The 24,825-nt window shown below is 36.7% G+C and overlaps 3 protein-coding genes across 4 annotated transcripts; all 3 read left to right on the top strand.

Moving 5' to 3' along the window:
• Positions 1–3,554: 3,554 nt before the first annotated feature.
• On the top strand, positions 3,555–4,925 carry ccl19a.2 (chemokine (C-C motif) ligand 19a, tandem duplicate 2). Its single transcript, XM_057320998.1, has 4 exons — positions 3,555–3,687; positions 4,016–4,136; positions 4,228–4,342; positions 4,546–4,925. The coding sequence occupies exons 1-3, from the start codon at positions 3,594–3,596 to the stop codon at positions 4,334–4,336; spliced, it is 324 nt and encodes a 107-aa protein (XP_057176981.1). The 5' UTR covers positions 3,555–3,593; the 3' UTR covers positions 4,337–4,342; positions 4,546–4,925.
• Positions 4,926–5,631: 706 nt separating this feature from the next.
• ccl19a.1 (chemokine (C-C motif) ligand 19a, tandem duplicate 1) lies at positions 5,632–7,896 on the top strand. The gene is made up of 4 exons (XM_057320986.1): positions 5,632–5,803; positions 6,700–6,823; positions 7,011–7,131; positions 7,496–7,896. The coding sequence occupies exons 1-4, from the start codon at positions 5,728–5,730 to the stop codon at positions 7,532–7,534; spliced, it is 360 nt and encodes a 119-aa protein (XP_057176969.1). The 5' UTR covers positions 5,632–5,727; the 3' UTR covers positions 7,535–7,896.
• A 368-nt stretch (positions 7,897–8,264) lies between these two features.
• Positions 8,265–24,221, top strand: tctn2 (tectonic family member 2). Of its 2 annotated transcripts, XR_008964717.1 has the most exons (20): positions 8,265–8,379; positions 8,663–8,776; positions 9,306–9,379; positions 11,994–12,192; positions 12,308–12,408; positions 12,552–12,751; positions 12,826–12,946; positions 14,708–14,846; positions 15,695–15,775; positions 16,275–16,394; positions 16,493–16,567; positions 16,647–16,736; positions 16,816–16,933; positions 17,088–17,191; positions 17,492–17,639; positions 17,759–17,902; positions 18,774–18,862; positions 19,071–19,168; positions 20,297–23,237; positions 23,345–24,221. XR_008964717.1 is itself a non-coding variant. In XM_057357631.1 (19 exons), exons 1-19 carry the CDS (start codon positions 8,292–8,294, stop codon positions 20,321–20,323), a joined length of 2,130 nt encoding a protein of 709 aa, XP_057213614.1. In that variant the 5' UTR covers positions 8,265–8,291; the 3' UTR covers positions 20,324–24,221. The 2 variants fall into 2 exon arrangements, 1 of the variants encoding a protein (XP_057213614.1); XM_057357631.1 differs by having other exon boundaries at positions 20,297–24,221.
• Positions 24,222–24,825: the final 604 nt, after the last annotated feature.

Here is a 24,825-nt window from a genome sequence, read left to right as displayed (position 1 = left end):
GTCGCTTTGGATAAAAGCGTCTGCTAAATGACTAAATGTAAATGTAAAAATGCATAGGCTTTCGGTCGAGGGAACCTCTGCAGCGCTAACTTCCGGGTTGGCCTACAAAAACACGTCATCTCTGCGGCTCCCGATTTCATGTAAGGGGACCGCGGTCTATGTAGATAGAAGTAGCTTATTCAACATAACACTTCATTATGTAAGGTCTTTATACACCTCTGAAGACATAGTATGTATATTATATTGCATTTCTGTCAGTTGATCATCCAAAATATTAGGCTACACACAGCACCTTTAAAGCATCTGGTACAGTATCTTAACACCTCTAAGTTTTTATTTCATTTTGACAAGTTATTGAATATGTGTGATGAATAAAAGACACAACTGTGTTGTTTTTGGCAAGGTTCAACAAATTTGATCAGTAAACCAAAAAATGCTAAACCAGTATATCCTGACATTTTTTATAACGACACCCCTCAAACAATGAACAAAACTTTCTCTCTAAGGACTGCAGTCTATTAATATAGTATATATAATATTCATTTTTTATCCATACAACACCCTTTTGTCAAGAATGTTATTTGCCAAAAATAACACGTTTTTTTTTATATTAAGCGTCTGCAAAATGCCTCACTTATGTTTTTTAGGAGATTGTGAGTCGACATTTTCTACACTTAAGTGATAGTTCACCCAAAAATACAAATTCTGTCATCATGTCATCCTCTTGTCATTTCAAACCTGCATGACTTTCTTTCTTCCGCAGAACAAGAAAAATAAGCTATTTTGAAGAATGTTGTTAACTGGCCGCCATTCACTTGCGTTGGTTTTGTTTCCATACAATAGAAGTGAATGGGGTCCAGTGCTGTTCGGCAGCTTTCTTCAAAACATCTTTTGTGTTCTGCGGAAGAAAGAAAGTCATAAAGGTTTGAAATGACAAAAGTGTGAGCAAATGATGACCGGATTTTCATTTTTGGGTGACCTATCACTTTAGTCTATACACGTCTGCATTTATGAAAGCCCTTAAATATAGTCAAAAAGGCAGAAAGGTACAGCGGGATTTTCCAGGTAAATATATTCTGCATGTAAGAAATGTTTACCGTAAGCATGCGTTTCCACCAGTGCATTTTTAACAAAGGTAACCAAGCTTTTTTAATTCGTGTATATGGAACACTCTCGACAGATTGCTGTGGAAATGTCTTGCTCTGGAAGTCACAAGTGCGGTGCAGGTGTGGCAAAGAACGTCAAACGAATTCAGTTATTTATAAATGATGTGCACACAAAGACCTAACCAGGTTTGGGAAGGCCTATGGTAAACCGTGCATTTGAAAATGAAACTGTTAATGGGTGGAGGGCTGTGTTTGAATAAAGACTTGCATGCTGCATTCGCAAATAAAAACGTCTTTCAAAGTTCAGTTCAGGTTGGTTTTTAATTCTATCGGGGACATTTCCCCTCAGCCACTTAACAATGGTGATGCTCTAATGTTAAATTCTGTTAGAAGTGCTTCACGGAAAACACACCCTTGTACCCGTGCCAAAGCCATTTATCAACAGGTATTCAACAAATCATTATTGAGATAATGGCATGTTATGATCACTTTACATGACCCGATCTTTTTAAACGGGAAGGTTTTGGAAGACCTGAATTATGTGTTTTATATTTCTGTCTCCAGTAAAGACACATGAGCCGAATGTTACCAGGGGTGAACATATATGACGGTTATTTTTCCATTGAAGCAGATGCTTTTGGAATATTCTCAAATGATCAGGTTGTGCACAAACATGTGGAGCTCATGCCAGCTTGAATACATGCTGTCAACAAAGCAAAAGGGGCACAAAACAAATGCTAAGAAGTTATGCAATCCATGTTCATGTTTCACTCAAATCGATTGGCAGTTAATAGGTTTGTGATGAAAATCGTTTTAGAAAATTGCAACAGAGGAGCTGTTTCAGACTGTCAATTTATGCAATTTTTAGTGTCTTTATATTTACTCAGCAGACATCTTTATCCGAAGTGACTTGCAAATGAGAACTACAGTATAGGTCATGGGTTACCAGGTAATGCACATAGGCTACTTGTAATGCACGCATGTATATCTTGAATGGGCAGTAAGTTAAATACAAGGGTCTGTAAAATGTGTGAACATAGACAGTCGGCGGTGTTAGCCAAGTGGGCTGCACATCATCATGTTGCGCAATAGCACTTTTGGACGACCCGAGTTCCGGCTCCTGTTCTTTTCTTTCTCACTCCACATGATTTCCTGTAATTTCTTCATATTTCTATAAAAAAAAACAAAGCTATAAAGGCTCTTTATTAAATAGGAAGTGCTTTTATGGTTGTGGTCTAGTTTAGTGATCGTAGGTCATTCTTTAGTTTTATGAAGTATAAGAATAAAACTTTTTTATCATCACACTAATTTTAGGTCTTTTAATTCTCACTTTTGAAAAAGGTGCTAAAAAAGAACCATTTTTGGTTACCCAAACCATTTACACAAACGTTCTTATAAAAAGCATTCATTTTTTTATAACGCAAAGAACCCTTTTCCACTACAAAGAACCTTTTGTGACAAGGAAAGGTTCTTTGGATGTTAAAGGATCAGTCGGTACAATTTAGCGGCACCTAGTGGTGAGGTTGTGAATTGCATCCAACGGCTCATTCCACCTCTCCCTTTCGAAGCACTACGGTGGCTGACACAGAACTATTTTCATTTCTTTGCCGAAGGAGATAAAGTATTTACAAAATATGCCCTGTAGAGCAGTTTGTCCATTAAGGGCTACTGTAGAAACAACATGGCGAATTCCATGCAAGGGGACCCGCGGCGTATGAAGAGAAATAGCTCATTCTATGGTAATAAAAACATAACGCTTCATTATGTAAGGTCTTCATACACCTCTCAAGAGATTGTTATGTATATTAAAATGCATTTCTGTCAATAGATCCTCGTTAACTTTATGAGCTGGTCCTTTAAAGGTTATTTATGGAACCATGTTTGGGAATAGATGCATGATGGCAAGGAGGCTGATTTGTCTCACACTCTACCTATAACTGTTTTTTTCCGTGAAAGAAACAATTTGTGTTTTCACGCTTTTCAGGGTTATGCAGTTACCTGACGAAGTTCAAAAAATGAGAATCAACTTTAAAGCCTTATCATCCTTGTCTCTCATGTGGTTCTCCCTGTACAGTAGTGTAAAAAACAAATGATTGCACATTGATCCATGAAGCTGTGGAAGATTGTTTAGATTAAACAATTTATTCAACCATTTGACAAACATGAAAGAAATCGCTATGGGTGCAGTACAATTACATGAAGTGGAGAAATGTAGGATTATCAAAAACGACAATGATATTAAAGTAATCTAGTATGTGTTTTTATAAGCTGCTTTATTTGTGGTCAGGCCATGCCTTTTGGCAGAGAATGAAAATAGGGTTTAAAAAATGATGGGAAAAGGAATGTGGGAACGGTAAACTGAAACGAAACTTATGCATTTACAGGATGAGGTGGAGCTAAAAGGTGCTCATGTGAAAGTGAAAGTTAATATTTTGTGTATAAATACCTGCACAGTGACACCTGCTTAATCACACCTGTGCACCTCTGATGCTCATACTGCCGCCAAACTCAAAGACCAGAATGCATACTCCAGCATTAACTCTCATGGTCCTTACCGCAGTCCTCTGGGGCGACACAGAAGGTAAGAAAATCATTTAAACACCTGGAGTGTTTTACATGCAAATTTTAATGTGCATTGGCTCATGCATTCATTATAAACCGAAACTTCATTTTTGACTGGATAGCTGGCTGAGGTTTTAGTTTTATGGCTGTGAGATCATTGACACAGTAGTACTTGGCATCCGTTCTCATACATTTAGCTGTAATAACCCTGGAAGAGAGCTCTTGCAGTTCCAGGAAATTTCAAAAAAGTGACACTCAGGCCAAGTTTTGTTCTTGCAGGGTCTCAAAAAATATAGAGGGGGGATTTTCAGTGCCAAGCTTTGCTAATGCCAATCTTCAATTCTCAGCATTTTCAGATGCAGCTGTGGACTGCTGTCTGACCACCAAGGACACACGCATCCCCGTGCAAATCGTTGCATCATACGTTCATCAGACCACAGACAGCGGTTGCCCAATCCCAGCGACTGTGTATGTTTTCGGTTTAAGATAACCGGTCAGTATTTGTTGCGTTAATGGCAATGCATGTTTCATAGATCAAATGTTTCCATGTTTCCCACAGATTCATCACAAAGAAGCACAAGAAACTCTGTGCACCTCCAGAGGAGAAACACAGCTGGATCAGCAAGATTATCTCACTCCTGGACAAAAAGAGAAAATCACATCAGTAGGACTAGGTAAAAACAAAACATCCCCAAAAATCCCCTTCGGTGCATGTTCCTTTTCATGTTAACTCACTTTCTTAGTTCCGCTCTTTCACAGACTTCACTTGAAAAGCTAAATAGAAATTGATCAGAAGTCGTGTGTAGTTTTTCTTCCCTGAAACATTGTCTGACCCCTGTAAACCAAAGTTAATCCGGTTTCTTTTTCCTGCTTACAGACGGGAAGTGACCACGATGACCCACTTGACAAACTGAGGACCAAACAGGAAGTGACAATGATGCTCCTGTATCTGCAACGATGACTTAATCATTCATATGTGATCCTAAACATGCATACTTATAAATTCATCAAGCTCATGGCATTGAAACATTGTACAAATGAATAAAAGACTGGAATTTCAAACCTGATATGTTGACTGTAATATGTCATTTACTGAAAACGTATGTGTTTTGTACTGTACTGTCTTACTTTAGCGATTTTGAGCCTTACTTGTAAGCTATGTTCAGGAAATTAAGCTTTTGGGAATGTATGTCAAATGGTTTGTTTTAAACTTTGCTGATTCATTTTTTTAAATAAAACAATTTGAGTGAATCTCTATTCTACGTGTTTTTTTTTTTGGTACAAACTTTTATCTGATAAAACACAATAGACACTCACAATTTTTAAAATGCTGAATAAATGTAGTTGGTAATGTTTAAATGTAAATGTGAATAAATGTTTTCATAAGACCAAACACACATGCACGCACGCACACACACATGAGAGGCCGTGCAATAATAACAAAAACCTTTGTAAATAAAACTTAAATAAAACTCATGAACAAAATCAGTTCTCCCTGCCTGGTCTGCACAATCTGCTGACTGGTTTTGATGGGGGTCTACAGATACCAGCACAAACCATTAATTCTGGGAAAAGATATACAGTAACTCTTCCATATTTAGTAACATTTAAAAATCCCCAGCGCTGTGTATCGGTAAATGAAGTAAACAGTTCTGTTTGACAGGTTTATCTGAAATGCCTCAATGGTCTTCTTCAGTCAAACCGAAACATCCACTTTTGCCAGTCTGACCCTTATGCGAGAAAGTATGCCAGAGTTTCTATGTGAGCTACAAAGAGAAACGGGAGGGAGGTCGTGGAGTGAATAGTCAAAGAATGTTTTGCATTGTACCGTAAATATGGCCCATTCATTCATACGAGATCCAGTTCACAACCTCTGCATTCAACCTTTGTTGCTTTGGCATTTCACAGCTGAGGGGAGGGGCTGCCTCAGAACAGTAAAAGTGAAACCATTATGTCCTATAAAGCAGGGCAGTGATGGAAAGGCTGAGAGGAGAGAACCAGGAAAGCTTCCAACAGTACAGACTCAAGTCGAGTTTCAACGTCTCCTGCACCTGTTGCCATGACTTCAGCACATCTACCTGCACTGAGTGTGATACTCTGTGCGCTGGCTCTTATAATCTACAACACTCCGGCAGGTAAGCCTGTGATGTCTGTCGCCTTCATCCACTGCGAGCTGGATGGGGTCCATTTGTTCATTTATTTAAATATGATCACGTTTCAAAAATGGGAATAGATATATTGCACAACTCAAACAACTAGGTCAATTTTAACTTTAAAAGTTTTAAGAGTCAATTTGGTAATTCAATAGGTTGGATAAACAAACAAGAATAATTTATTCATCAATTCTTTATTTATCAAATGCTTATTAGTATTCAAGTAAACATTCGTTTTGATTTGAAATTCACTGGTTTACACATTTTTGTGTAAGAGGATGAGCTTTTTATACTTTATTATATTTTATAATATTTCAATTTTCTTTAAAAAAATGATATTCTAAGGACCTGTGGCAATGATTCCATCTGTTGTATATCATTATAAACAATAAACATGATGCTCTTATATTTTCTCAAGATTATACAATATTTAACACATTTAAATTGTTACATTTTTTTAAATGTTTATTATTCACTTGAACATATTTAATGAGTTTTAACTTTATAATTCAATGAAGCGCATTTCATTTTCAAGGCAAGTTTTAACTTAAATATTAAAATTCAAGACAATAAAAAACTAAAGAAAAGAGTTTAAGTTTAGAGGCTTGAAGTTTTTGCGGTGTGGGTCCTGCACACACATGATGCAAATAATGTTCATAAACACTTACATTTGACTTCCGAATAAATTTGCCACTTGGTGTTTTTTAGGCGTGTTATCATTCTTAAATGTTGATATCACTAACTTGATCCCAGCTGTGCATTGCACATTTGTAACGCTTGGCTGCAAAAAACATTTTTGGACAATAAATGGTCTCTGGAGGGACGAGAGTGAATTCACACTTCTATGTATTCCTCTTTCGTCTCTCTTTTTCTCATAGATGCTCAAGCAGATTCGGCTTTGGACTGTTGCCTGAAGGTTGGCTCTCAAGTCATCCCGAAACAAATCGTCCTCAGTTACAGGAATCAGATCAGAGGTATCGGCTGCACCCGTGATGCTGTTGTGTAAGTACATCGCTTCAAAGGAAAATGCTGCATGTTTATTTAAGCCATTTAATCTCTCCTCTGATTGGGAATTAGTTACTTGTGATCTCTTTCCAAACGGTGCAGAAGTATTTCTTTAATAGACAGTAAACATAAAGAGCTATATCTTTTCTAGTGAAATAATATACATGGGTTGTTGGTTTTACAGTTTTACAACCAGAAGAGATAAGAAACTTTGTGCCCCCGCTGCCAGCGAAGCTAAATGGGTTGAAGAGCTCACCAGATTCATCGACAACAGGCTAAAGAAATGCAAAGGAATCAAATTTCAGGTATGTTTTTACCTCTGACATTTTATTTTCATCTATAAATTCAAGGATTTTCCATGAATCCATCTATCTTACATAACATTTCATCATAAAGACATATATAGACATTGCACAGCAGGTCACTGAGTCATGTTTATATTTAGTAGATCAAGGTTTTTGGACATGCTTTAGTCATAATCTTACTCATTCAAAACCACAAGCTCTTCAGCTGTGAAACCACAAGCCAAAACATCCTCCTACTGCAAACTGACTGAGACTTTAAAACCGACCACCAACAATGAGAACTTGTTGTTCCGTTTTGACAGAAGCATGATGAATGAGGGAGTGAAACAGATGCTCCTACTAATGCTGTGTTTTTTTGTTATAGGGGAAACGCTGTGAAGGCCTGAAGACTAAAACTGTTTGAGGAAACACATATTTGCACACATGCATACAAATGTGGCAGCTGGCAATGGCCTCTTTATCATAGTTTTGCGTTCTAAACTTTATTTTTATATCTTTATCGTTAAGCATTTTCAATGTTTATGTAACTTCTTTACTAACTGACTTACTTTTGCAGCTTGGCATGACAATTGTTTGGCAAATTTCTTAAAATGTTCATCATCTGTAGACATTTTGGTAAAAAGGGTGTTCTAAATGTCTGAATGTAAATTAAAAAAAAAAAAAGCTACACTGTATTTTCAGTTGTGTGATATTTACAGAAACAAGTTTTATTTTTACTTTTATTGAAATCATGTTGTTAGCATTTTTTTCAATAAAAAGGTTTTTATTCAAAGACAAATGTGTCACTTTTCTTTATTGTTAATCAGTATTAAAGTATATTAAAGTATTCCAGTAGGTCTTATGTACATAAAGTATACAAAGTATAAAAGAAAACTTCCAATAAAAGAACACAGAAGAAATGTTCCCAAGCCATATAGGCTATATCTCACATACACAAATCGATAGTTATAAACTATATTTATTATTTTTTAACATAATAGTTTTAATAATATAACAATTACCCTATACTAAACTTGGTTGTGTGTCAATATTTAATGGGGACTTTTATAATGTGTAAACTCACATGCAGAAGTTCGTCCTCCACACCCTTAAGCGGCGCTATTGAGCTCATCTTCAGTGTGGCGTTAGCAGGAGAAGAGTATCCATCATACTAAACCGACATGGCAAGACTGTCATTCTCATGCATTGTATTTTATTTCATTTTTATAATTATTGTACTTCTAAAAGAAGGAACTGTCTGTACTGTCGGTAAGTGAGAATAAATAAATGAATACTGTCTGCGTGCACCAGAATACACCGTTAGCCTGCTGCAGAACCGCTAGCAAACATCTTGTTGCCATGGAGAAAACAGCCAAGCGCTAGCTTCACTGTACATTTCAGCTTATTTATTGACAATTAATATGTATTATTAACCTAACTTCAACACGAATTAATTAGTAACTTATAAACATCCGTGTGCCATTTTGATGTAGCCTATCAATCAGGTCTGTCTGAAACCGATATGGAAGATCTTAATGAATAATTGTTTCAGTATTTCAGCCTAAGTTTATTCTGGCATCTGGTCCGAAAATATCAGCGTTTCTGGTTGGAAACATCTCTGGTGTTTCTTTAACTCTCAGTGCCGTTTCACCTTTAAGTGCAACAGGTGAGCAAAACAACAGATTCAAACCTTGTCCTTTATATCTCATAAAAATATATATGCATGCGTGTTACTGTTTACTGTATGATGGAATGCTAATGATAATTGATATTCTGAAAATGAATGATTGTGCCATGTTTCAGTGTCAAGTTCTTTTAATCACATACACAACCATATCAGTGCAACACGTGAAATATGACTCTCACCCTAAAGTTCACAAAAAATATAGCTTAGGAACAAAAATACAAAGTAAAAATAAAAACAGAAAGTAATGTAGATATGAAAGAAATCTGAAACACGACACAATATTTACAACACAGTCAACAATAAAAGAAGGACAATAAAGAAATACACATGTACAAGTATGCATATGAATATGAACAACCAGTACATCCAGCTATAGTACAAACATGTAGGAAGGAAGTGTAAAATGTATCCGTATGTATTCAAGCAGTAATGGTCTTACAGAATGTTTTTTGTGGTCACAAACTATTTGTCACATATTACATTCCTGTGGAAATGTAAAATGTTTCAGGTAGCCTGCCACCACCATCCTGTATTCCAGTTTCTCAAACACAGTGGAATCTCTCAACTGAGTTCATTGGGAAGGTGAGGATATTTAAGTTTTTAAAAAATACTTTACAAAAAACATTACTATGTGAATCTTGAGAGAAAACGATCACACCCATGTATTTTATGTCAGTGTAAGTTGTTAGTTCTGAGACTAGTCTTAAGCCCTGTCCGGGAAACCGCCACATAGCCTGTTATTAGGTCTGTGATTAGGGTGTGGACACCTACTCATCTCATATTTTTGTGCATGACTATAATGATTCCATTACCCTATTGCATTATCAGGAAAATGCGTACACTATACAGAGGTGCAATTCTCAAGAACAGAACTGGAACTTTTTTTGTTTCTGGGTTATTTCTAGGAAACTTTCTTCTTTCCTTTCTTATTTACATACATATGTGTAGCAATTGATTTAGAAATTAATGTAGAATCAATGGGTTAGGGTTAACCATAACCTAACCTATTATTGATTCAGGAAAATATTCAGGAAAGGTTCAAATTTTCCAGCCACGTTCAAATTATTGTGGGTCAGCATCTTCTAAAAACTGAAGAGAAATTCAAAATTAATTTAGTCCAAATGTTATCAATCCAGGTGATATGATATACATATCTTACTTAAAGGGATACTTTACCCAAAAATGAAAATTCTGTCATCATTTACTCACCTTCGAGTTGTTCCAAATTTCTTTGTTCTGATGAACACAGAGAAAGATATTTGGAAGAATGCTTGTAACCAAACAGATCTCAACAATTGACTACCATAGTAGGAAAAATTACTTTATATTTTTTTTGTTCTGTTGAACACAAAAGAAGACATTTTGAAAAATGTAGGACAGTTCTGGGGCACTTTTGACTACCATTGTATTTTTTCCTACTATGGTAGTCAATGGGTGTTGAGATCTGTTTGGTTATAAGCATTCTTCCAAATATCTTTCTCTGTGTTCATCAGAACAAAGCAATTTATACACATTTGGAACAACTCGAAGGTGAGTAAATGATGACAGAATTTTCATTGTTGGGTGAAGTATCCCTTTATTGACTGATAAATCATTGTCTAGATCAGTGGTTCTCAAACTGGGGGCCCCAAGATGGATCCAGGGGGGGCTACAGAGTTTGTGGCATTTTATGACATTTAGAAATTGATCATAAATTTTAGGCCACCAAACATCAGGGGAAATAAGACCACCAACCAAAAGAATTGATGTTCTAGCAATGTATTACTGAATATGTTTATGGTTTCAATAAATTCTAAATTTAAGATTCTAAGTCTTTATTGGGGGGGCAACACAAAGCGATGCATTCTACACAAATGGGGCCTTACGACAAAAAAGTTTGAGAACCACTGGTCTAGATTGTGTAAAATAAATGTGCAGGGCAATTCCAACCTTATGGACGTGACATTTTGCGTTATGGACGTGACATAAAAATGCTCAGAGAATGAATTTGTTACAAATATATTGAACCATCTGTTTATATTTTACTAAACCCTTGTTGATAGAGTCTAAACATAAAAAAATGCCAGTCTATGAACAAATTTTCTATTTTAAAAAAGGGAAATAAACATGCGTTATGGATGTGACAAAAAAAGGACACGTTTTTTGGGAGACGACAAACTTTGTAGGAGTTCTGTGAAATAAAATGCACAATCCTGAAGCAATAATACCCAATGAATGGAGAAGGGATGCCTCTTTATAGAACATATAATAGTTATTTTATTTTAATTTTCATGTGTCCATTTATGAGGAATATGTAGCGTTATGGATGTGACAATCCTGAAAATGGCACTTACCTGACTATGAAAAATCATGCACTAAAAATAAAACAAATGCTTCACAAATTTGAAGAGAGATCTCACATGGGTATTTCAACCACCAAATGTTAATATCTGTGCAGTAAAAACCGTTGGTAAAAACTTTCTTTTTTCATGGTAAGGTTGACATTTTCATGGAATTGCCCTGCAGTCATGTGATTTCATAGTCAAGAAACATTTGAGAAATGTGCCGCAGGTGAAGTATGTTGCCTGAAGGGCCGATTTGACTGTAATACAGATGGGACGCAATAACATTGCATTTGATTGATGGTAACACTTTTCCATTATTATTATTATTATTTTTTAATATTTATACTTTGCTGTGATATTTACTTTGGTCTTAAGTATAGAATGGTTCATATTTTCTGGAAACGTGAAATACTTGTACGGTAATAATGTACGTTACCGTTGAGATTATTGTTGTGAAATACAGTAATATTACAGTAAATGGGATGAAGGTCCTCTTAATAGCTTCTTCAGTTGAAATTATGGGAATATCCCTGCTATTCAAGTTTGACACACCACGCAACTGCAGTAGGAGTCGCTTTAATAATCGCGTTAATTATGATCTTAAACAGATAACGCCTTAAGCACAGTTATGCCCAAAAAGGGCAGCTCTCGTTTCCTGTGCCGTGCATTTGTATAGCGGTTGCTTAGTTTCTCCAACGTATAATTCTTGAGGTTTTCTTTCTCATACTGAATGCTACAAACAGTGTTGCTTTGATTTAACCACAAGTTTTTTCAAACCTTGCATCCCACACATCTGACAGCTCACATACACCAACATAATAGAAAGACACTTACATTGGTAAAAACTACCTGTAATATATCGTCTCCTGTAGAGTGCTCTTCTGGTGCGAGTGAATCTGAACCGCAGTTTGGAGCTGTGTGGTAACGAAACATCTCAAGACTGCTGCCCGGAGTCTCTGTGTGTGCAGGAGACGCTCCGTGTGTCTGTGTGTGCAGATGACACCCTCAAAACATCCCTCATCATACAGACACAGATTTATGCCCTGATCGTCCCCAGCAAACCCCTGTCCGGTCCGTGTCTTTCTTTGTAATAATACTGGGTGGCGTATTAACACCTGGTGATTTTTGATGATGGAAATACTTCCAGTAATATATCAGTATGTTTATTTGCCTGTTTATAAAACAGAAAATCGGACGGTCATTCCTAACCAAGTGTTCCAGCCTCTTGGTCGGTGCCCATGTGATGTTTCTCCAGACGTGTGTGACATACGCTGTTGCTGTGACCCGGTAATGCTAAAAGCCGATGGAACATTTAGACCGATGATATACAAGATCATTGATAGATTAATGACTGTGGTTCTGCAGTTGTTTACTGTGTAAGAATACGATGACCTCAAGAAAACGTTTATTTCTGAAATTCCTCTTTTTAGAACTGCACCCAAGAGATGCTGGGACTGTTTTTGAATCAGTGCCTTCCTGGACCCTTTGGAGGAAGTTTAAGTCCTGTTCCCGACTATCAGTGCTCAGCTCAGTCCTCTGAAAATGACCCCGACTGGTTCCCCTTCCTCTGTGTCGTCTCGCCCTCTGACAACAACCCTTTTCTGGGACTTTTTTACAATGGAGGAACAGTGTAAGTACACAAGGGACTTTTTACAGCTCTTGGTTCCCTTGTACGATTATGATTTTCAAAATTGGTCTTTGCAGCTCTCCAAAGCCTCGCCCGTCATTCCAAACTCATCAGGTGACAGCTCCTGTACCTCCTGTTAACTACCGCCAGGGGGATCCAATCTTCACCGAAGCTGATGGGTACTTTACTATCCCACAGGTTAGTGAAGTAGCAGCTCTGACGTATGCTTCAGATTTTTATGATTGTGTGGATTGATGTGTGAAATTAAAGGAGAATTCAAGTTTTATGATTATTCAAGTTATATTAGTTTTGACGCTATCAACAAGTTCGAATCCACCTTTCGCCAAACTGACCCTTCTACATTTTCCCATCACATATCATATGGTACAGGCATTTATTTTTCAACGACATACGGGAACATTTTCGTTTTTTATTTTGGGCATGTTTTTCGTCGCATGATCTCACAGTATGCCGTTGTCAACTTTAGTCATAAAATAATTTCCCAAAAACAAAATGGTTAACAATGAAAATGCCGGGTGGCTAGTGTAACAGCGACCAGCGAGAGAGAGCTGTGCGAGTAAACCAGACACCCCGACTTTAAGGGTTGTTCTAGCGACAGATGCTTAAAGGAGTCATATTGCATGGCTGAAACGAATATTATTGTTTGTTTTAGATGTAACGCAATGTGTCTACACCATTTAAAGTTTAAAAAACGTTGTATTTTCCACATACCATGCATGTTTGTATCTCCTCTTTGCCCCGCCTCTCTGAAACGTGCTGATTGTTTACAAAGTTCATCGCTCTGAAAAGCGAGGTGTGCTATGATTGGCCAGTTCACCAGTGCGTAGTGATTGGTCAAATACTGCAAGCATTTCACGGAAATGTAACTCCTCTTACCATATTCGGAACATCAGGTTCCAAAGCAATTGTACTGACAGACGATACAATGAGATTTACAATTACGCCCACCTTAACTACGTGTAGATTTGGGCGGTCTTAGTCAAATCATGTTACGAAGTTACGGGGTGTGGCTACACGAGGCGTTTCAGGCAGGTCTGGTTGAGCATTCGCTTTTAGATAGAATGCATCTTTTGTTCCCACACTTTCATTTGTTCAATTTTACGTGTCTAATACATGCATGGGCAACTTATAACACACCAAAAACACGTACTTCCGCCATATGACCCCTTTAAGGGCTCGGCATAGCCCAGCGAACGAATCACTCCCTAAGACGACTCGTTCTTCCCGAGTCACATTAAAGATTCGTTCAAAATGAACGAATCGTTCAAGAACGACCCATCACTAATTGTCGTTTGGACCAGATTTAATTCGAAATCAGGTCATAGACGGTCGTTTTTCGATTTCGAATGTAGTATGCAGAGCCCTTTAGCCTCCTCGTTAGCACGATCGTCTCCCATTCCGACGCTAGATCGAGACCAGCTCGGAGCGGGTAGAGCAGGAGCAGTTAGTCATTTTTTTAAAACCACTAGCCACAGTATCAAGCCCTGTTTATAGGTATAAGTTTATCATTTTTTCACTTTATTATTCATCATATTTATTAAATTTGATGGCTAAACGAGACAACAGCCAATGAATTAGGGTGTCTTCTAGCGAAACGATTAGTCATTTTCTAGGAAAAAAATGTGTACTTTTTAACCACTAATACACGGCTTGCATCCAACCGTGTTGCGCGTTCACGACTTTCCGTAATACGCAATCACGTCGGAACGTTCCTTCTCACCGCTCGTAAACAATAGGTCGGTACATCCACTTACGCGTGACCTTTCCAACGTGATTAGTTTCTACAGTACAGAAGCAATAAAGACATGGACGTCTTGGATGACATGAGGGTGAGTGAATAATCATAAAACTTGAATTCTAAAGTGAACTTCTCCTTTAACCTCGTAACACAAGGTGCAAATATTGATCACAGACATTTTTTTATTAATCCTGATGCAGAACTCGGGACTGGGTCAGTGTGTGGAAAATGCTCCAGTGGCATTTTTAGAGAACTTTGAGTGTCAATGTGTGAGGAGGCTGCAATTCTGTCCATCACAGTCAGACAACCTGAGGGTCAAGGTTAAAGATGGACGGGGAGGTAGATATATATACATGATGTAATAGATATACAGCCGCGGAAAATATTAAGAGACCATTGCAAATTTTCATTTCAAATAAACATTTCCCTAGATGCATTGTGGCCATTCCAGTCCAGTGTCTGTTGAATTTCAACAAAAGCAAACCTCAGGAGTGACATAAAGTCATTCAACAGCAATGTGAAAGACTGACAGCATGACAAGAATATAAAAATATAGGTTATTACGTACAAAATAATAAACTTTTCCTGAATACATGCACAAATATTACTGTTGTATTGCTAAAAAAGTGAATATGAAGTTGTTTTCTTTGCAGTATTTGAGGTCTGAAAAAATACAGAAAATCTTTTCTGTCATTTTGACCTCATTTTCTGCAAATAAATGCAAATAGAAACAATATCTTTATTAGAAATTTGGGAGAAATATTGTTAGTAGTTCACAGAATGAAACAAAAACGATAATTTTACCCAAACACATACCTCTAAATATTACATTTTAAATTCAGAAAAACTGATTTAAAATGGTCTCTTATTTTTTCTGTGGCTATATATAGGTATAATATATATACATTATCTCATATAGAAGTTATATATTTTATTTTATTTTTTATATTTATATTTTTTAAATGCATTGTAAGAGTAGTCAAACATGTTAAAGGGATAGTTCTACCAATAATAAAAAGCCTGTCATGTTATCATTTATTAACCCTCATGTTTGGAATCACGTGAGGGTGAGAAATGATGTATAAATATCCGTTATGTCTTTTGTTGCATGTGTATTTTTACTATGTTTTTTTTGGGAGGGGGGCATGCAGATGTGCATGTGTGTGACCTTATATTTGTTTCATCAGGTGTTGTAACAGTAAACGTTGCGGATGAGGTGGCCAGTGACCTTAGCTTATTTCTGTCTGATTCTTCTGAGCCAATATCTGGTCAGTTGCATGAACAATTCATTCATTCTTTAAAAAATATATTATTTGCATACTTTTATTGAAGTATTAATATAGACCATTTCGTAAGATAGTAAACTGATAAAGCTGGTCAAGAAGCACTTCCTGTTTCAGTTTTGCAACTTTGCGTAAACGTAACGACAAATACAACCTGCAGAAGATTTAGAATTGTTAAATGAACATCTTTACACCTAAGTATAGATGTAAAATGAAATAAACAAGTAAACAGGAAGCACCTTTAGACCAGTGTTGTTTATGTCGTACGAAATGGCCTCCTATAGCATAATAATTGATGAGAAGAGCACGGACCTGCATAATAACAAAATACTATAGCAGCACTAATATTATGTAATAATAGGGTAAATATTCATTTGAATAAAAGACATTCTTATATAGTATGTAGTGTTACAGCAAGACAATTTGTAAAATTGGACAATGTTGCTGGTGTAACCGTGTTCTTATAGAACTTCTTGATGTATAGGCTCGCAGCAGTCGTGTAGTCTTGTTCTTTCCTTGCGTTACACTTTTTACTGGAGAGAGAATGGCCTTACTGGGATCACTGTGTTACGGACCACCGCAAACATCTCTACTGGTCCCGCTGGTAAGTCACAGCTGTTGTCTTTCTGTTGACGACCACTTCTTCACTGCACAATACAACTGCAAAACTGACGTTTTTATTTTCTTTCTACCATTATTAAGTATCTTTCACAAGCAGACACTCGGCTGTGTTCGTGAATGGAAATGAAACATCTCAGCCATACTCTGGCAATCCAGGTAGGAACGTTTGATGCTTCTTTCTGATTCAGAGCAACACCATATTTGACGTTAACTTAATCCGATCTGTTTCGTGCAGGTTATCAGGTTAAGAGATCTGTGATCGGTGGCATTCTGGACTCTGATACAGGTGTTATACAGAGAGCGCAGATCAATCTCTGGCAGCCAGGTATTCAGCACATCTCTGGACTATGAAAATCATTACTTTCAAACATAGATTGTTGCCGAATTAATCTTGTGCTGATAAGGTGGAGAAGGCCTGTGCTCTTCTGCTGACCTGAGACCAGTTCTGTTTGGAATCAACTCCACATCAGGCTGTCTGATTCCTGCGAGTTTGCCGAACTTGACGCAGTGCAGTCAGCTCAGGTGAGAGACGCTCCTAAACGCCTGACCAGCTGTAGCTCATGCTGTGAATGTTTATAAAGCGCTACAGTGTTTTAAACCTTTTATCTCAATGTCCTAATGTGAACGGCTCATGATATTACAATACAGTTTCATGTGATATAATGTCATTTCACAGAGAAACAGTTCGGGCTGTGTTGGGTGGATTAGTGACTTCTACTCTGGTCTCCAGAACGGGAAAGCCAGACTTTAATAACATAACAGACTGGCTAAACATTACTAGTAAGTAGTATGAAGTGAATCACATTGACATTTCATTGCATAAATCATGAAGTGTTCATAGTCATAGTGTTATACCATTATCTGTAAGATTGTAAACTGGTTTGGAACGGCTCTCTAAATTTCAGATTTCAGTTATGATCACCTTGTTTTATTGTATGTAAGCTATTAACCTTAAACTACAGCACAAAACATTACAAATGACAATTATGTTACAAATTATATATTATATTATGTTGTATTATACAAGTTATACATGTCAACTACCTGCATACCGAATGACACCTGACATACACCACTCAGTTTCCCAGCAGAACTCCAGTCAGCCAGCAGAGGGCAGCAGGGGTGTGTGCGCCGGTGTTCCAACTCACCTTCATGTCAACATCAGGACCGTCATCAGGGGGAGCGTGCAGGGTGTCCCTCAAAAAATCATTCTGGCAGTAGAGATTAGGTACAGGGCCGTCTCCCAGCACTCAAGCTTGTCTTTTTGTCATTGGTTGTGATGTATCTGAATGCATTGCAGAAGATGCTTCTCTGAGATTCAGGTATGTGATGTTATTTGTTCTGCAGTTTTAGAGAAACAACATGGAGGATTGAGTGTGACGTGGGCGGTCCGAACCCCTGTTTGGACCCAGAGGTGATGCAGAATTTTGCCGTCACCTCGTCTGTGACTTTTACCGAATATCCTCTTAGTTCCCAGCCCCCTAGATCCAGGTTGGTACTAAACATGCACCACACACAGAGACTAACCTAGTTTGTAATTGCATAATTCGCTGTAATCATTCCATGCCAGCTGTAACTATTGTAATGTGTTCAAAATTTCCCATTATGTAAAATGTATCTCATTAATTAGTGGTTCTCAAATGTGATACCATAGCGCTCCCTGGTGGTGTGTGACACTGAAAACTGAAAAACATTAATATGTTTTATATATATATATATATATATATATATACAGAAGAAAATAAGAGAGTATTGTGTCTGTTGAATTTCAACAAAATCAAACATCTGGAGTGACAAAAAGTCATCCAACAGCAATGTAAAAGGCCTACAGCATGACAAGACACGAGAAAACTGTGATAAAATTCCAGGTGATCACATAAAAAACTTTTTTTTTTTAATATGAACTTGTTTTCTTTGCTGTATTTGAGGTCTGAAAAAATACAGAGCATCTTTTCTGTTATTTTCACCTGTTTCTCCAGTTTTCATTTTCTGCAAATGAATGCACAAAGAAACAATGGCGCGCGATTGTCGTCCCGGTGTGGACGGGCCCTTTGTGAACAATTTTAGAGAGATATAGGCCTTTTGTGTCCATAGAAAAAGTCTTAGATCTTTGAGTTCAGCTCATGAAAAATGGGGGGAAAACAAAAGCGTTGCATTTATAATTTTGTATATTTTGTATACTGTATGTATTTTGTATATAATTTTATCAAAGGTGGTACTTGATCTATAAAGTTTAAAAATTATTATTGTAATTATTTTCCAAATAACTGTATTAATAGTTGTACTTTATTATATTAAGTGAGTCGTATAGTCCGTTTTGGCATGTGTGAAGTTTAACTTTAATTATTATTTTTTGCTGCAGGTTCAGTATTAACTTCACAGAATTTGATTGCGACAGGAATGATGTGTGCTGGAATGAGTTGGCTTTCCCTCTTACAAGATACTACACTGGTGAGGACTTGAATTACTTTTAATTCCTAAATTGTGAGAGAGAAAAATCAGTATATACTTCAGGCCACATCTTAGAAACGTTTAAGATGCTTGTATCACTTTTGTGTACTGTGTTCCATGTCAGAAAAGTGTTGGAATCAGCGTTAAACAAGATCACATCTGGTATATTGAAATCAAATCTGAATTTGACCTCTCGCCCTCTTCACAGGTGAGCCATATTCCCAGGCTCTGGCTAAAGGACTCATTCTAGTCTTCTTCTTCATAGCTGCGTCTGTTTTAGGAACGCCATGGAGACAAATCAGACAGGCATGGAGCAATGCCTCACTCTGAGAGACATACAATCAATAAGACTGATGCACAATGTGTGTGTGAGAAATGTCTGTTCAACCCAAGACTCATTGGGACGGATGAGAAGAATTGGTCAGCTAGTGGAGTTTATCACAATACTTATGAATGTATTGTGATAAACTCAATCAACAGGGCTTTGATGTTGTATTGTAAATAGCTGTAAATAATATATTTTCATTTCAATGTGATGAAATATTTATTATGTTTTGCGAACATTTTGTACTTTTTTATTGGACTGTAAATAATAAAACATATTTTATTATTTAAATAATATTTTCGTAATCAATAATTGTTTTCAAAACACGATAGGTAAATGTATGCTATATGTCCACACTACTACTACACCTACAAATAACAATATTATCATTAAAAGTAATAATAATAATTAAAGAACCATAGGGTTGTCACAATATACCCATTTTGACAATAACCGTAATAATATAAATCACGATTATTGACGTTGTGTTAATTCTACACATATACATAATAATATCGTAAATAATTCAGCACCTTTTAAAAAGTTTTGCCTAAAGAGCAGCAAACTCTCATTTCAGCAACCGTACTCTCATTTGATTTATTGGCAAAAAATAACTCAAACAAAACTTAAGTAACTATTGATAGCGTTGTTTATAACAAACCAGTAGATATTGCGAAGATAATCATGTAGTGAAAATCTGATATAGCAATCCAGACGATGCACTACAAATTAAGACGTTCTCCACAAAGATTAAACTAACACTAGTAAGTGCAGATTCATTTTGTATCAGACCATAATGCTTATTAAACCAAAGGTAATTGAAATGTACGAATCTGCGAAACTTTTTAACTAACGATTTTATATATGTACTAAATGTTTGTTAACATTATTATTATAAAGTTTATTTTTGGTGAATATTACGTCATGACTTGCTTTTATAATATTCACATGGCATGTGCACATCGTGAAGTATGCTCACACTAAATTCACGTGGTGATAAAAGAAAGTCTTGGTTGAATGCAGATTTGTATTTGCAAGATTATGAGTCACTTTGTGACAGTTGCTGTAGTTTTACACTTTTTTTATGTGGTTGTTTTTCTTATAAACAGGTACCAATCACTCTGGAGTTATACTGAACTCTTATGATGTGAAGTTTAATCTCCTGGGGATGGTCTTTGCCACACTAGGGGTCTTTGTGACATCAATGTATCAAGTGGTAAGTCATCTGGTATTTACACAGTCAACCCAGGGACCCTCAAGCATATCTGAAAAAAAACATTAAAGATCGGGTAACACGCAATTTCTGCCAATCTCATATTAATCTTGAGTACCTATACAGTAGTATTGCATACTTCGTATCTTCGAAGAGTATTTAGTTTGATCAAATTTATAAAAGAGAGATACAGCTGTACGATTATTTCCGGAAAAGACGAGCTGCTGGAGGCGGGCAGGGGGGATGGAACCACAGCACGAGCACACAATACATCATCGCATTAATCCCTTTGTGTTTTTTACATTATGCACGTATGCGCCAATTGCCGACAAAACACAGACATATGACTTAGTTTCACTTACCACGTGGAGTTCATGTCTTTTAGCACTGGGACCGCGCCATCTATCAGTTTCAGACAATCTCCAAATCCAGCGTTATATCCACCGTTTATATAACATCCATTACTGAAATGCCGTATACAAACAAACACACCTCAACTTCTCTCACTATCACAAGAGCAACGAGCTGCAGCTGCAGGCCCACAGCGCAGCCAATCTTGATAAGCAGGTCTTCCTATCGCTCGTCGGTTGTCGCGTGGGCGGTCTATTTCTTTCGCCTTGCCGTGGGCGTGCTTTTCAGGGAGAATGTTACAAAACGGATCCAGACTTTGAAACAAGTTGGAGTGCTGGGGGAGTTTATCAAGCACAGAAATACTATGTCATACAAGTTGACCATGTCAAGCATGAGAAGCCAGCACGCTTAACAGTTAAAAGAAGTCAGAATGCATGAAATTGCATGTTACCCGATCTCTAATATGCTACATTTGGCAGTACACTATGAAACTTTCATTGGTAGAATTTACAATGAAAAATAACATAAGCCTGCAGTGCTTTCTCAATGGTCATTCCGTTGACTCACTGAAGTCCATTTGAAAACTGGGATGGTATTCCAGAGAGCAGGCTTTGTGACACACCCGGGGTAAGTTAACTGATAACCTCAACTTTCGGTTTCAAAAATGGATTTAACTTTCTGGGTATGTAAGCAGTGTTGGGTACGTTACTCTTAAAAAGTATTTAGTTACTTATTACTAATTATTTTCTATATCCTACATCAACCTTGATTACTTAAGTGTTTTAAGTATAGACATGAAAGGCCTTATTTAATTCATTCAATCAAATAATATTAAACTACATAAAGTACTCTTATTAACTGACCAAAGTATTACAAATGTGAGAATTATACATTAAAGCAAGGATTTTAAAGTTAGACTTTCAATTTTGATGTCAATTCCACTATTGCACACACATATTACACAAAGTATTTAGTTTAATTACATCAGAAGTAACTAATTAAATTACATAAAAAATAAGAGTAATCACTTACTTTACTTTTTCAAGGGAAAAGTAATTAAATTACAGTAACTAATTACTTAGTAACTAGTTACACCCAACACTGTACTTAAGTAACCATAGCAACTCACTCTCTGAAGATAACCTGCTCCGGAGAAGGTTATGTTCCAGGGTTAGTTCATTTTAAGAAAACGTTGCTAAGGTTCAGGGGGTTTCTGCGCATGTGATATTATGATTACATTTTAAAACAGCATATTATGCTAATTTTATGATTGTAATCTTTTAAAATAAAATAATCTTTAAATAAAATAATGTGAGCTGTTCTGAATAAATTTAAGGTTTTGTGTCTACTGTACATACTTTTAAATAGGTTTATTATTAAAACCGCTCCAAATATCATTGGATGCATAAATTGTATGCTTAGATTAGTGTACTGAAAAGCGTTACACAAGTTTTTCCCAAAATTATGACAACTTGTAGCAGTTTCTACAATTAAAAGAGTCTGCATTAAAATGACTACATCAGCTTCAAATACTAGTCTACACAAATCCAAATAAAGGTCGATTTTTTGAAGGAACGTAGAGATAAGGAATAAAAAGGGGTTCAATACAACCTACACAATTAGAAATGTGATCAAATACATATACACAATTCAATTTTGATCAAATACACTGGTAAACACGTTACAACTTAAAAACATATCAACATATCTAAACTTTATGTATCAAGAAAAGATAGCCATGATGAGTAAATATTTCAGTAAAAATAGTACATGTATCTAAACTATTTTAATATTTAATTAAATATCTCATTTATAGCCTTAAAATAAATATGATATTTATGCTTTTCTCACACTTTATACACCGATGCAGATTTATGTTTTCTGTGAAAAATAGCTGATTTATAACGTTATAATGTTCATAGTCAAAAACGTTAAGCTTCCCAGCAGTTTCCACGGTGACTCGTGAAATCTCTGATCCATTGACAATAACGGCTGTGTCCGAAACAGCCCCCTATACCCTAATATAGTGCGCTATTTTGAATTTTTGTTCTAATTTCATAATTTTAAGTGTACTATATTAGTGAACTAATGTAGTGAATAGTGAATGAGGGAGGGTATAGTTTTCTGAGAAGGCCCCTAGTGAAAGTGAGAAGGCAAAAATGGAGCAGTTCTTCCTGAAGGACAGCATGGTGCGACAGAGCCAGGTACACCTTCATCCATCCACCTATCCTATATGTTTCTCTGTAGAAGGGCCATCTATTATTATTCTAGAGTCAAATGTGCAGAGGCTCTGTTCTTTAGTTTGATATATTTTATGTTCATATATTCATAGAAGAAAACATTTTGGGAGCCGTAAAGTTTGAAAGAAGAACTGTATTTCTCTCTCATCGTGTGTGTTTGTAGACTCAGAGGTTGTGTAAGCACTGTGGTCAGGCCTGGCGTGCTGCAACTCTAGAAACTGTACCATGACCCCAACATCAGTGAAGGTCAACACACGCTCATCTGAATACACCAGTTAGATTCATACTGTTATCCGACAGAACTTGATTTATTGCTTTTAATATCACTATACACATTGTGTTTCTTTGTTCAGGAGGCGGAGGGGAATCCTCATAGGAGTGTGTGGAAGATGTTTTAGTTTTTACATAATCAAGGTTTTGTGGTTAAAGTGATACTTCAGCCATGAATCAAATTTCTACCGCTTGGAAGTAAAAGGATGCGTGGTATTATATCTCCGACTGCATTATTCTTCAAGAAGAAAGTCATATTCCCTTAGGATGCCTTGAGGGTGAATCAAACGTGGGGAAATTTTGATTCATGGCTGATGTGTCGCTTTAAGGCTCATGATCACTGATGTCCAGTTCTGCATGCGAACTTCCTTTTTGTCCTTCGGGTTTTCTCTTAAGAGGAGCTGCAGAAGTTTCTCCAGAAGATGAGGGAATCCTCACTGCTCCTGCTGGATAAAAGGGCTAGATCCACTTGGATATGAAATACAGCCCTAGAGAGTGTATGTTTTTTTCTTGGGATTCTGTTGTCCACAATCCCATTTGGGGAAAAACCTGTAATTTGTAATTGAATCAAAAATGTGTGTTGTTTAGAAACAATGTGTGGTTTGGTTAATGCTACCAGGCGGCTGTTTAAGATCTGTTTCTGTAAGTCGGTCTGTCAAGTTTTAAAGACATCTTTTGTTTTTCTGAATATTCATGTCAAATATGCTGGTAAGATACTCTTTCGTTTAAAAGATGGGTGGCCCTGCTTGTCATCTTGCAACAGGACAATTCAAGTGACTCAAATCTGAAATAATTCTGTATAAAATGCATATACTTAAACTTTATATATAAGTATAAAATATCTGTAGGATAAAGTATCTTGTATAAAAATATTATTAGCACTATTAGTACTATGAGTATGACTGCAATTTATTTATACCAGGCCATTACTCTTGACAATACACAGTAACTGGTGTTTGTGCTTTTTTGTATTATGCTTTCACATCTTGATTCGGAAAGTAGTAGATAGGAAAATCTGACATGCTTTATGCACATTATTTTTTTTTTAATTGAATGACTGAATGCAGTTGGAGGGAGGGGGATGTAAATTTGGTGAAACTTTTTAGGGACCTTTCCACATGCTGCTTCACAATATCCAGCGCAGAGGCGGAGGCTGTTTTCAATAGGTCTGGTATCTTCAGGTCAGGCCGTACCTTGAGTTTCTCAGTGAGGCATCAAAGGCACTTTGTTTGCGTCGCACATTCGGATATGGCACATAGCGACTTGAGCTCCTTAAAGGAAGTTACATGGTCCCAAAATGGCTCTTGACAATGAAACGTCTGACTTGATGTTGCTTTGCTCGTGCTCTTGTAAGTGAAGTTACATGGTCTTCTGGACATTGAGGCATTTGACTCGTTGGTGGACATCAAGGTACAAAGACGTAAAAAGAACCAGAGAAAAGCAAACACAACACCCTTAGCTGTTATAAAATGCACCGTAACCCACTGCTTCTTGGGGCTTATTGCTTTATTGAAGACGTGCAAATTATACAGAACTCTTATGCTCGAGTTAGCCTATTTAAAAT

This window comes from Triplophysa rosa, linkage group LG2 (assembly GCF_024868665.1).
Source record: "Triplophysa rosa linkage group LG2, Trosa_1v2, whole genome shotgun sequence".
Taxonomy (NCBI): domain Eukaryota; kingdom Metazoa; phylum Chordata; class Actinopteri; order Cypriniformes; family Nemacheilidae; genus Triplophysa; species Triplophysa rosa.
Note: the sequence above shows the minus strand (reverse complement) of the source record. Positions and strands in the feature narration are given on the sequence as shown.

Coding starts and splice junctions, on each gene's coding strand:
- tctn2 (XM_057357631.1), top strand. CDS start 8,292: ATGGCAAGACTGTCATTCTCATGCATTGTATTTTATTTCATTTTTATA. Junction 8,380..8,662: donor AGGAACTGTCTGTACTGTCG/GTAAGTGAGAAT, acceptor TAATTGTTTCAG/TATTTCAGCCTAAGTTTATT. Junction 9,380..11,993: donor CAACTGAGTTCATTGGGAAG/GTGAGGATATTT, acceptor CGTCTCCTGTAG/AGTGCTCTTCTGGTGCGAGT.
- ccl19a.1 (XM_057320986.1), top strand. CDS start 5,728: ATGACTTCAGCACATCTACCTGCACTGAGTGTGATACTCTGTGCGCTG. Junction 5,804..6,699: donor AATCTACAACACTCCGGCAG/GTAAGCCTGTGA, acceptor TTTTTCTCATAG/ATGCTCAAGCAGATTCGGCT. Junction 6,824..7,010: donor TGCACCCGTGATGCTGTTGT/GTAAGTACATCG, acceptor TTGGTTTTACAG/TTTTACAACCAGAAGAGATA.
- ccl19a.2 (XM_057320998.1), top strand. CDS start 3,594: ATGCTCATACTGCCGCCAAACTCAAAGACCAGAATGCATACTCCAGCA. Junction 3,688..4,015: donor CCTCTGGGGCGACACAGAAG/GTAAGAAAATCA, acceptor TTCAATTCTCAG/CATTTTCAGATGCAGCTGTG. Junction 4,137..4,227: donor TGCCCAATCCCAGCGACTGT/GTATGTTTTCGG, acceptor TGTTTCCCACAG/ATTCATCACAAAGAAGCACA.